The sequence below is a fragment of the Anarrhichthys ocellatus genome, unplaced genomic scaffold (genome assembly GCF_004355925.1).
Source record: "Anarrhichthys ocellatus isolate YVR2014 unplaced genomic scaffold, GSC_Weel_1.0 scaffold236, whole genome shotgun sequence".
NCBI lineage: Eukaryota > Metazoa > Chordata > Actinopteri > Perciformes > Anarhichadidae > Anarrhichthys > Anarrhichthys ocellatus.
Window position 1 is genome coordinate 26182 of NW_022280266.1, and position 10780 is coordinate 36961.

Genomic DNA, 10780 nt, shown 5'->3' on the forward strand with positions numbered 1-10780 from the left:
CCGCCCCCCCCACCTCCCTCCGACAACCCCCCAGACCACAATGCATCAACACTACCCCCCAAAAAAACTAATCTGCTTTTTTCTCTTTTTTCCCTTCCTCACCTTCCTTTTTCTCACTTCCTGCCCAACTTATACGTTCCCTCCCCTTGTTTTTTTGTGCCCCCCCACAATTAACTGTTTCATTTATCATCATTTTATTTATCCTGTCGACTCTGCACGTAGTGTGTCTGGCGTAGTTATGCTGCTGATGAGAACTCGGTTTCCATTGCTACCTGGAAGCCTCATTTGAAGGCATTGCATACCTGCAGCCCCACCAAGTAGGTAACAACTTACAGACTTACAAACATGATCGCTGCTGCTCCGCCCCTTTCCTCTCATCTCCCCTCCATCATCTGCTCCTTCTCTCCAATGGTGTAGCTTCAACTTCTTCTTCTTCTTCTTCTTCTTTTATTACACTGTATGACTCACTGTCGTGCAGCATTGCAACCATTGTTTCAACTCTTTTTGTTCTCCTCCCAACCAGGCATGCTTTGCTTAGTGTGCATGATCTTTAACACGCTTACTACATTCTGAACGGCACATTCGAAGTTTTATAAATAATTATTATTGAAAATACTCACATGGTAGTAAGAGCCAATTCTACATTTACAAAAAAAATTGACAATTTTCATTATTTTTAAGCTAAAGCAGAGTAAAAAAAAATTGTTTAAGCATTTAGTTCACAAACATTTGTGTTGTCTTACATTTTTGGAGAGTGAACACACACACACACACACACACTCTCTCTCACACACACACACACACCCACACACACAGCAGACATCCTTTCTGATTTCCATGTCTTCCAGCTAACGCTTAGCCTTACTGTGCATGGCCGTAGCTTGCATGTGCTTGTACAATAATGAAACGGCATTGTGTTAAAGTAACTTTCCGTTTTGGCTTCTTGACGCGTCGCACATCGATTTAGTGAAACAAACCGTCTGTCTGATGCTGCTGTCAATCAACCCGGGATACTGATTTCTCTCCCTTTGTCTCCTCCTCTCTTTGTCCCACTAACCCTTGAAGGAAAGAGCAAGGAGAGACCACTTACAGGTTTGTAGGACTCTCAGCTCACTCCTCCAAAACACACACACACACGCACACACACACACACACACACTCAACATGTGATGCAATTGTAATCAAACTGGTTTGTTTGGTCTATTTTCCTTTTTGGTTCCTTCATCGTTTGAGTGCAGATGAACAGATTTGGACTCTTCATCAATAATTGACGGACTTAATTATGTGTTTGTTAACGTGGTGATAGTTAATGGGGAGGGATTTAATTGATGATTGCCATCAAACTGTTGCAACGTATTGATTTGTTAGTCGCTTGGTTTCATTCATCGATTTAGTGACTGAACTCTTATTTACCGTTTATTTACCGTGTGGCATTGATTTGAATGACCTGGCAAAGTGATGATGATGTTGTTAAAAGTGTGAAGAACTTTCAATCGTCCTCTTGTGAAGCTACGACCTGCTGCCTTTCTATTCCTTTGTCTTTATTTCAGATTCCTTCCTCACTTTACATCTCCATCTCTGTTTTTCTTTCACTACTGTTTCCCTCCCTGCACTTGACTCCCAGACAGGGAAGGGTGATGGGCTTCTCAGTGTGTGTGTGTGTGTGCGTGTGTGTGTGTGTGTGTGTGTGTGCGCACGCACCCGCCTTCAAAGACAGGAGTCTGTACCATGTCTGTACCATGACGCACTTTTTCCATTGGGATGGTATTTATATAACTCATCAAACACAAGTCTAGGAGAGACAGAGCGAAGTTGAGAAAAGGGGGAGAGGGGGAGAAAGGGGGAAGAAGACAGAGAGAGATTTGTGAGTTTAATTATGCTAGCATAGTTTTTACAGTGCAGCGCTTCTTTGGCAACATTTGGGAGTCTTATATTGAGCCAGCAGCTTCTTAAACTTCAGACAGCCACACACACACACACACACACACATAAAAAAATATGATCTCAGTCAAACACACAAACAAACGAGCTTCTCATCCTGAAACACAACATTTAATTAGGCTTTTGTTGCATCCACAGTAACTCCCCCCCGGTTCTAGAGGAGCAGTGGTTAATTCCGCTTTCCTTTCTTAGAAACAATTGTGACAGTAAATCCAATCTGAACGTGTGAAATCATAATTACGTGCACTTTTATGGCAGCGTTTTGTTGTCTTGTTATGTTAACCTCTAAGAAGAGAGAACAGGCGACTCTGTGTGTTATTAGTGGTTTTACAGACTGTCGGCTGCTCGGCGGCGGTGGGTTCAGTGGTGAAGGGACGGTGGGGTTTATTCGTGTTAAGCCGGCTTGTAAACACCAGCGGTGGTAAACACTCACCACAGAGTGCTGCAGTGCACATCATGCTGAGTGTACGAGTGCTGGATATTGGCAGCGAGGCAACTCAAAATGAAGGCTAATGGGAGTTTAATCTGGAGGTTATGTGTGTGTGTAGGCAGGTGTGTGTGTGTGTGTGTGTGTACAGTTCATTTCAAATGATTCAAGCTTTTTCTTTGAAGGGCAACTCTGACTTCTTCCAACCTGGACACATTTTCTCGTCATTTAAAGGTGTTTTTTAAACCTGTTGCTGACTTCTCTTCCTCCTTTTAATGGGAAAAACAAAACAGCTTTATTCAACATGATGCTGCATTAACATGTGTTTCTGTTTAGTCCAGAACACGACTCAGATATCAGCATTCACACCAAACTAAGCAATGAACCAGGTTCCATTTAAAAAACCCACATTTCATGTGATTTCTGGAGACGCTTTTATCTATTTTGGTGATCACTAATTTATTCACCACTTCAGGGACACATGCAGGATTAGTGAGTAAATAGTGAACAATCACTGTTGTAAAGACATCACTTTGTTGATTTGGATACGATTGCCGAGAGTTTGGTCAAATGTGTTAGAAAAAATAAGAGTCAAGGTTGTAGATGTTCAGAGTATTGCTTTAAAACCGACTATAGCTTTAGTTTGAATGACACTAGTATGATGTGTGTCACATCATTAATATATAATAAGTTATAGCTCCTCCCTGTTTGTCCACTCCCATCCTCCTCTGGAAGATCTCCCATCCTTCCCTTTCTGTCTCTCTGTGTATTTTACTTTGCATCAATATTGACAGCAGACGATTTCTCTCTCCTTCCTCAGCTGAACTCCTCTTTTAATCTCCTTCCTCCCTTATCTTCCCGTTGCTCCCTCCTCCGTCCTCTAGTAAGGGTCTAAGTAAAGGGAGGCTCTTCAGAAGGTGCACTTGGAAATATAGGAGGTACCTAAACAGTGCTACCCAGCATCCTCTCTGCCCAGTGACCTGTGGGAATGACTAATAGCATGGAGGACAAGCGAGGAAACAAACTTCCTTCTTACCTCGTCCCCTTTCTTTTTAGGACTTTGTCTGAGACGACTGCTGCTTGCTGCCTGTCGAATGCAAACACGAAAATGAAAGGGGAATTCCACCAAAATTGATCTTTGCACTCTAAAAGTAAACACGGTTTTAAAAGATAACAATAAGGAAGAATGTTTGTGTTTCCAGATAAATGAAAGAAATGCACCGGATTTCACTCCCAGTGTAGTTAAACGTGCCGAAGATAACAACCTGCATGTTGAGCCCCAATCATTCTGAAACCATGAAGCAGAATGGCATTATATGTTGCTTGCCTTTATCTTTTCTTAATTTACAATTTAAAAATCCTTACGAAAGAATGTTGGTAAAATGTTGTACTTTCTCAGTAAGTGGTTACTTGTGTACGTGTTTTATTGTGTAAACTGGGAGTAATGAGTAAAAATACAATCCCCCTTTATTTAATATTTTCTAGAAACTGATCCGAGTCCAGCCACGTGAATGTCTTTAGTTTCAATCAAACGCATAGATTTTTAGATTCTTGAAGCCAGAAGTTGGTTCTTTTAGAGGCTATACTCCCATCAGCTGTTAAAACAAATTAAATAAAACCCGACAATTTAGTAAAAAGCAATGGAAATAAAATGAACAATTCATGTGGATGGATTAGTTTATCTTAATGTCCAACTGACAGCATACATATCTGTTCTATAATCACTCGTCCTGTGTTCTCCTGTAGATAGCTCTACACATGTCAGTATCAGGACGTGTTTTACTGCATGCTCCCTGCATTACTGCTGCACTTCTCCTTTCAGTCATTTTCAGCCATCAGAGATGGAGAGAATGATAATAGATGAGAGTATTATTAACATATAACTATCCACCCACTGTATGTAAGAATGAATGTGTGGTTGTTTCAGTATTAGTGTACAAATCCACTATATCTAGTTATGCCTGGCTGGACATGTGATGCGATGTGTGAGGTTCTATCTACAGTCAGTGTGACAGGTCTGGGGAATGAAGAATAAGATTGCACAGGTGGAGGTTTGGGAGATCATGACAGTGAGACACTGAGGCTTGAAACTGTAGCATGTAAAGTATGTTGGAACCCTGCATCTCTCTCTCATTGGTCTGCTGCATTGCATGCTGGTCTATTTGCCTCAGAGACGTTATAGTTGACTGCAGTGAGTCTCATTGATGGACTTTCTGCTTCCACCACCAACCCTGTGAAGTTACCAGAGATTTAAACATCACTGTTTCCTTTACAGCGGCTGATGTTGATTATAAGATTCATATGATTTTATTGTAATATGATCGTTTTTTAAACTTTATATAATTTTAAAGTTACTATACGTAGCTTTTTAAACCCTGAACATATCACACTATGGTGTCACGACAGTGAACAATTGAGATCAAAATAGATTTTTGTGTTTTGCAGATTTAAACCACGTTTCTGATAAAACAGCGTCACGTTCAGTTGGAACTTTGATGAAGTGAAAATGAGTCAATTTTGGGAAATGTTCCACTTTCTCAGTAAGACATCTCACTCAATGTAAACTCAGAGTAATGAGTAAAAATACAATTCTTCTTTTATTTTATATTTTCGAGAAACTGTTTTGGTCTTTGGTTCCATTCATATTCTTTGTGAACAACCATCGTTTTTTACATTTTTGATGCCAGAAGTTTCTTCTTCTTCAGGATTTTGTTAGAGTCTAAAAAATGAGTATAAGATAAGTAAACGTAGATTAACATGCTGGAAGTTATTTGCCTTCACAATCTCTGAAAGATTTCGTTTCTTTAGAACGTTTTCAGAACGTTTAGAACTCCAACGTTTCCCAAAATAAATGTCTACTGAAGGAAAACACCGCGGAGAGGCTTCTCTCAGCGATGGTCTCATCTGTTCATCGTAGTCTCAAAATCAATGTGTTGATCTCGTATCAATTAAATGTTACTGTGCTTTCACGTATCGCCTCCAAGAATCTCATTACCTCTGTTTTTAATAAAGCGAATACATGATTAGATCATCAACTGTTGAGGATCCAGAATGTGAGGGTTTTATGTTCAGGTGGCTCGGCGACCCGTCTGGCTGTGTTCTGGTGATTTGGGCATGTCAGCTGGATGGATGATATATGGGCTGAAGGGAAAAGACAGAACGTTGCCCCATGTCTCTCAAATCACTCTCTGAGCTGGAAATATGTGTTGACAGCCTCCCTTTCTTCTCTCCCTCCCTCTCTCTCTCTCTCTCTCTCTCTCTCCCCCTCTCTCTCTCTTTCTCTTTCCTTGTGTCTCTCTATCAACCCTTGACCTTTTCTTTCTCCATCAACTTCATCATAAACTTCACCTTTCTTCACCTCCATCTCTCTTTTCATCCCAAATCTCTCTCTTTGCTTCTTTGAATCTTCCCTCTCTCTCTCTCTCTCTCTCTCTCTCTCTCTCTCTCTCTCTCTCTCTCTCTTTTCTTGGCTAACCTCCCCCTGCAGCCAGAAGTTGAGTTTTAAGGAGCGGGTCCGGATGGCGAGTCCCCGCGGTCAGAGCATGAAGAGCAGGCAGACGTCCGTCAACGACCGCCAGCGCTCTTCCCCCGGCAACGAGGTGGCGGGCGGCGGCGGCGAGCTGATGGGCGGGAGTCCGGCCAAAGTGCAGAAGAGCTGGAGCTTCAACGACCGGACTCGGTTCAGGCCGTCGCTGAAGCTGAAGAGCCAGACCCGCACTGCCGTCTCAGATGGTGAGAGAGCGACCAACACAACACCTTACAGAGCAACCCCCGTCATTTAAAAACTCATTTCTCATTCTAGTGGAGGTCCCAACGTTTCCCAACACGCCATGTGTCCATGTGTCCGGCTGAATTTAGAGAAAACTTTTGTCCTCACATTCCCCTGAAAGTCACACAGTAATAGATGACAGCACTGACTGTTTTAATAGCACCTCTGTGCCTCTTCTTATTCCCTCCAATCATTCATTGAGCCTCTTATATGCACTTCATCGTGATTCGCTCGCTTTACATTTTTTCCCTCCAATGCTTTTTTCTCCTCCTCTTCCTCTCGTTGTGTCTGTGTCTCTGTCCGTGTCCCCCCCCTCCTCCTCCTAATGATTGGCGGTCTAACGTATTATCTGTATGAACCCTCTTCTCTCACCTCACATCGCTGAGCTGGTAGAAACGCTGCCCATTCCTCAACATCCCGTCCAAGCAGGGCATCAATTCTCACCTCCCAAGAGCCAGAATAGTATCAGTTTGAAACATTCTTGGACACTCGTGCGCAAGAGACCAACGAAGCAGAAAGTGTTTTATGAGATTTCAATGACTGGGAATGGTTTTGCATGGGGCTAAAGTTGTACTGATGGCGGTGTGTCTGACTCAGTGGACGCAGGCATGACCACGGAGGACTCCTTTGACGAGAGAGGCTGCCATTGTGACGTTACGGTGGAGGACCTGTCGGCTCCGCTCAAGGCCGTCATCAGGGCTGTCAGGTGAGATGCTGCACCAGTGTCACTTTACGTTTCGTGTCTTTTTAGCTGATGCTAAATTCCAAGAAATGTTTGAGGTAAAGTGGTTTCACTGCTGTGAAAAAGGCTTGCATTCAAATATCAAGTGAGGACTGAAAGAACTTAACCCTCTGAACACCAAACCCTCTACAAGTCCTGCACCTCTATGGAAGCAGAACAATCATATAATGACATAAATCATGAAAAGTTGAATTCCTTTGATAATTGGAAAACATTGGAATCTATATATCAAACATGATTCCAAGTGTTACCGATGTTGGAAAAAAATGGAGGCTCCATGTGTTATTTATACATTGAGCTCTCCTCTCCTCTCTGTGTTCAGCAGCAGTTCAGTCAAACGTTCACAGGATTTTTGTCGTGTGACTGTTCATCTGAGGTGAATCAATCGTGGCTTCATAGTTGTACTGAAGAGCGCATAATTTAATGTTCTTTACAGAATCTGGTTTGAGCAAACAGTTTATCTTTTGCCATCTTGGTTTTTTTGCAACCATTGAACAGGAAGTGACCATATCTGGACTGAGGAGGAGTGACGTAGAGACGGCGTATACGTCTCTGGTAGAGACCTGTCAATCACTGTGTAGCCCCGCCCTAAAGCATCCCCTGCTTTATGGTCTGTGTGACTCTAAATGGACCATAATGTACTAAATGAACATCATGCTGTATTGAAGAAGACTTGAAACTAGAGATTGAGACCATAAACTCATGTTTACAATGTTTACTGAGGTAATAAATCAAGAGAGAAGTAGAGTCATTTTCTCATAGACTTCTATACAACCAGAGGAGTCGCCCCCTGGTGGACACCAGAGAGAATGCAGGTTTTAAGACTCTTCAGCATCTGCTTCACTCGGCAGAACCGGAGCTTGTTGTCTGGTTTGCTCTGATAAAGATGACCACAGTAACAGCTCACTGAACTTAACAGTTACCCGTCAATTGGTGATGTCACTGAACCGCCTCCTCCTTTTCCTGATTGGCTGCTTTGTCGATCTCATGTGTAGTAGAATCTCTTTTTAAAGTCCGGTCACGTTTATTGATCCGTAGACCGCTGTCTTTCTTAGTCGGCTGTTTGTGAGCCGTATTGATCGAAAAAGTTCTAGAATGACTGTGTGCAAGACTTTATTGACTGAATATGAACCCAACGAGTGTATGAATGAATACCAGCAGCCAGCAGATGGGTTTCACTGTCAGGAGCCGACATGTATTCCCTCTGCTATACATGTTATTCTAGATGGTAAAAACGTTCTCCGATGAGTTCACACGATGTTCGGTTCCCTCAAGCAAAGCTTTTTTTTTAAAGCTGAATTCTCTACTTTTTTCTTGCTTTTTTATCTCCATCTTTCCCTCTGAATCTATCGGACCTACTGCTGGGTTTTAGGGTTTGCCTGAGGCAGGTTTTGATTGGTTGTGTGTGTGTGTGTGTGTGTGTGTGTGTGTGTGTGTGTGCGGTCCAGCAGACCCTGATCTCTTACACCAGCACCATGTAAAGCGAATGTGTATCCAACTGGCGGCAACTGATTCTCTCACTCCACCGCTTCTTCTCACCCTCTTCAAAAAAAAAAGTATTGTTAAAAAAAAAAAAGAGTCGATTTTTCACCTCTCAATAAAGCAGGATTCATAGATTAATAAGATGCTCTCCTGGTTTTATACTCTATATATATATATATATATATATATATATATATATATATAACAGACCATTCCCTTGTTATACAGGAACAGATGTTTTGCTGGATTCTCCTCTTTGTCGAGAAGAAAAAGCATTTAAAGCAGATTGTAAATCAAGAGGAAAGACCTCGACTGATCTTTATCCGTTAACGTCGTGAGCTTCTGAGTCCGTCTGTTAGCAGATTTAATATTTCAGTATTACTCACTCTGATCACACTTTCTCTTACATAGAATCTAGTTTGAGCATATTCACTCCACATAGACTGTCAAAGAGACTCATATATGGTATTTAAACTTTTCATAATATTCTCAACACACATACAGATGTTGCCCATATGGACCACAGAATCTGTTCTGTAAATAATCCGTCCCATCTGCACAAAAACATAACGATATACAATTATACATGCACATTTATATATTTGTATTTCCTCAGTGATGCCGTTTACTGTCGTTAAATTTAAGTTTGTAGTTTCTGTGTCATTTTCAACAGAGAGTTCCAGTTATGTAATCATCTCCAGTGGAATCTTTCTGGAGTCCACATTTGACACAAATCACATCAAGGGACCATGTTCTGAAATGTGTTGATATGTACCGGTTTAGAAAGATAAGACTTTATGTTGTTTTCTAGTGAGTTCTATCAGACCCCCCCCTTCTACACCACCAGCGCCCCTGTTTCTCTGTCCACCCAGCAGGCCTCCTCCATGGGCAGCCGGAGCGCCGGGCTTTCCCAGGGTGTCGGGTTGAGGGTTGGACCCCCCCCCGGACTGTTATTACAGAGGGTCATCTGTCACCATTGTTTCCATTTAGACAGCGAGTAAAAAAAACAGGGCAACTGGAGAAAATCAGAAACCGCCGAGGGGGATCTCCTTACCTGCATCAATATTATCCACCCAGCAGTGGTTGTGCTCACTAGATACAGGAGATAGAAGATCACACGCTCACGTTTCTAAGTCAAGAGAATCCAGGGAACCTCGGTTTCCCGTTAGATGCTCCTTTAGGTAACTGAGATCTTAATAATGTTTTCATTATCGCACTCCAAAGACGGATTAAACGAGTGATGCGTAACAAGGATCGTCCTAAAGCTGCTGCTGCCCTCTGGTGGCTGGTCGTAGTGATTACACCCGTACTTCTCTTTACGTTAGTAACTCCAGCTTTGTCTTCGCTTCCTGTGTGTTTGTGTGCAGGATCATGAAGTTCCACGTGGCGAAAAAGAAGTTCAAGGAGACGTTGCGTCCGTACGATGTGAAGGATGTGATAGAGCAGTACTCTGCAGGACACCTGGACATGCTCTGTCGCATCAAGAGCCTTCAGACCAGGTCAGGACTCACGTTTAAATCACAAAATATCACAGAACTGCTTTTAAAAAATCATCATCTTCATTCTGGAAATGTTCATCTTCTGCTCTTCTCCTCATGTTTACTGTTTTGAATCTGTTAATTTGTCCTCATTTTGAAACTGACTGAATGAGATACGTTATTGTTATTATTTGCCATGTTAGTTTTGCACAGCCATCTTTAGGCATTAGAATAAACCCATTTTCTTTGTGAAAACGACTTCCTGATTTAGTTTTTTTGCACAGCTGTGTTTGTACTTTGTTACACAACGGTGGCTTTATTCCATCCATAGGAAGACTTTTCTTGTTCAAAGACGACGTTTAGGTTTTATTCTTATTAGGTCCTACTCATCAAAATAACTAGGAAATTTAAAAAAGCATATCAAACAAAAAGCGTGAGGTCTCAGGAGGTTGATGAGATATGTTATTGATGGACTTACATGCAGGAGGTGGATGTTGCTGCTAATGCTGCTCCGAGTCCTTTAGAGGTTATCACTCAGTAAAGAAGCCTCCAGCTGTCTTTTTATACCCACTGTGTGTGTGTGTGTGTGTGTGTGTGTGTGTGTGTGTGTGTGTGTGTGTGTGTGTGTGTGTATGTGTACTGTACGTCTGAATACCCTGTAGAGGCTGAGGCATTTGCCCACTCCACTGCTTTTCTTCCAGTCTGGCAGGCAGACAAGGGGAAGTGAAGAGATAAGTTAAAAGGAGAAGCTCCTGGAGTCGCGTACGGGCTGATTGCTATTTGGACCCCGCTTACATCATCAAGTCAGTCTCCGACTCTACCAGGTCTGGGGGTCAATTCAATCGATTTAAACTGAAAATCAATTTAGAGTGAAACCAGGAACTCATTACATTCGCAAATAATGTGCCTTTATACCACATTATTACTGGGTATGACAGGTG

The 10780-nt window shown here is 42.2% G+C and overlaps 1 protein-coding gene across 6 annotated transcripts in view; it reads left to right on the top strand.

The window, feature by feature from the left end:
• Window positions 1-10780, top strand: part of kcnq5a (potassium voltage-gated channel, KQT-like subfamily, member 5a) — a 32552-nt gene that overhangs the window by 14856 nt on the left and 6916 nt on the right. For all 6 annotated transcript variants that reach the window (XM_031879223.1, XM_031879225.1, XM_031879227.1 and 3 more), the window contains 5 exons: window positions 223-317; window positions 1066-1092; window positions 5856-6100; window positions 6735-6843; window positions 9729-9860. In XM_031879223.1, coding sequence (XP_031735083.1) covers window positions 223-317; window positions 1066-1092; window positions 5856-6100; window positions 6735-6843; window positions 9729-9860 — 608 coding nt within the window. The remainder of the gene's footprint in view (window positions 1-222; window positions 318-1065; window positions 1093-5855; window positions 6101-6734; window positions 6844-9728; window positions 9861-10780) is intronic.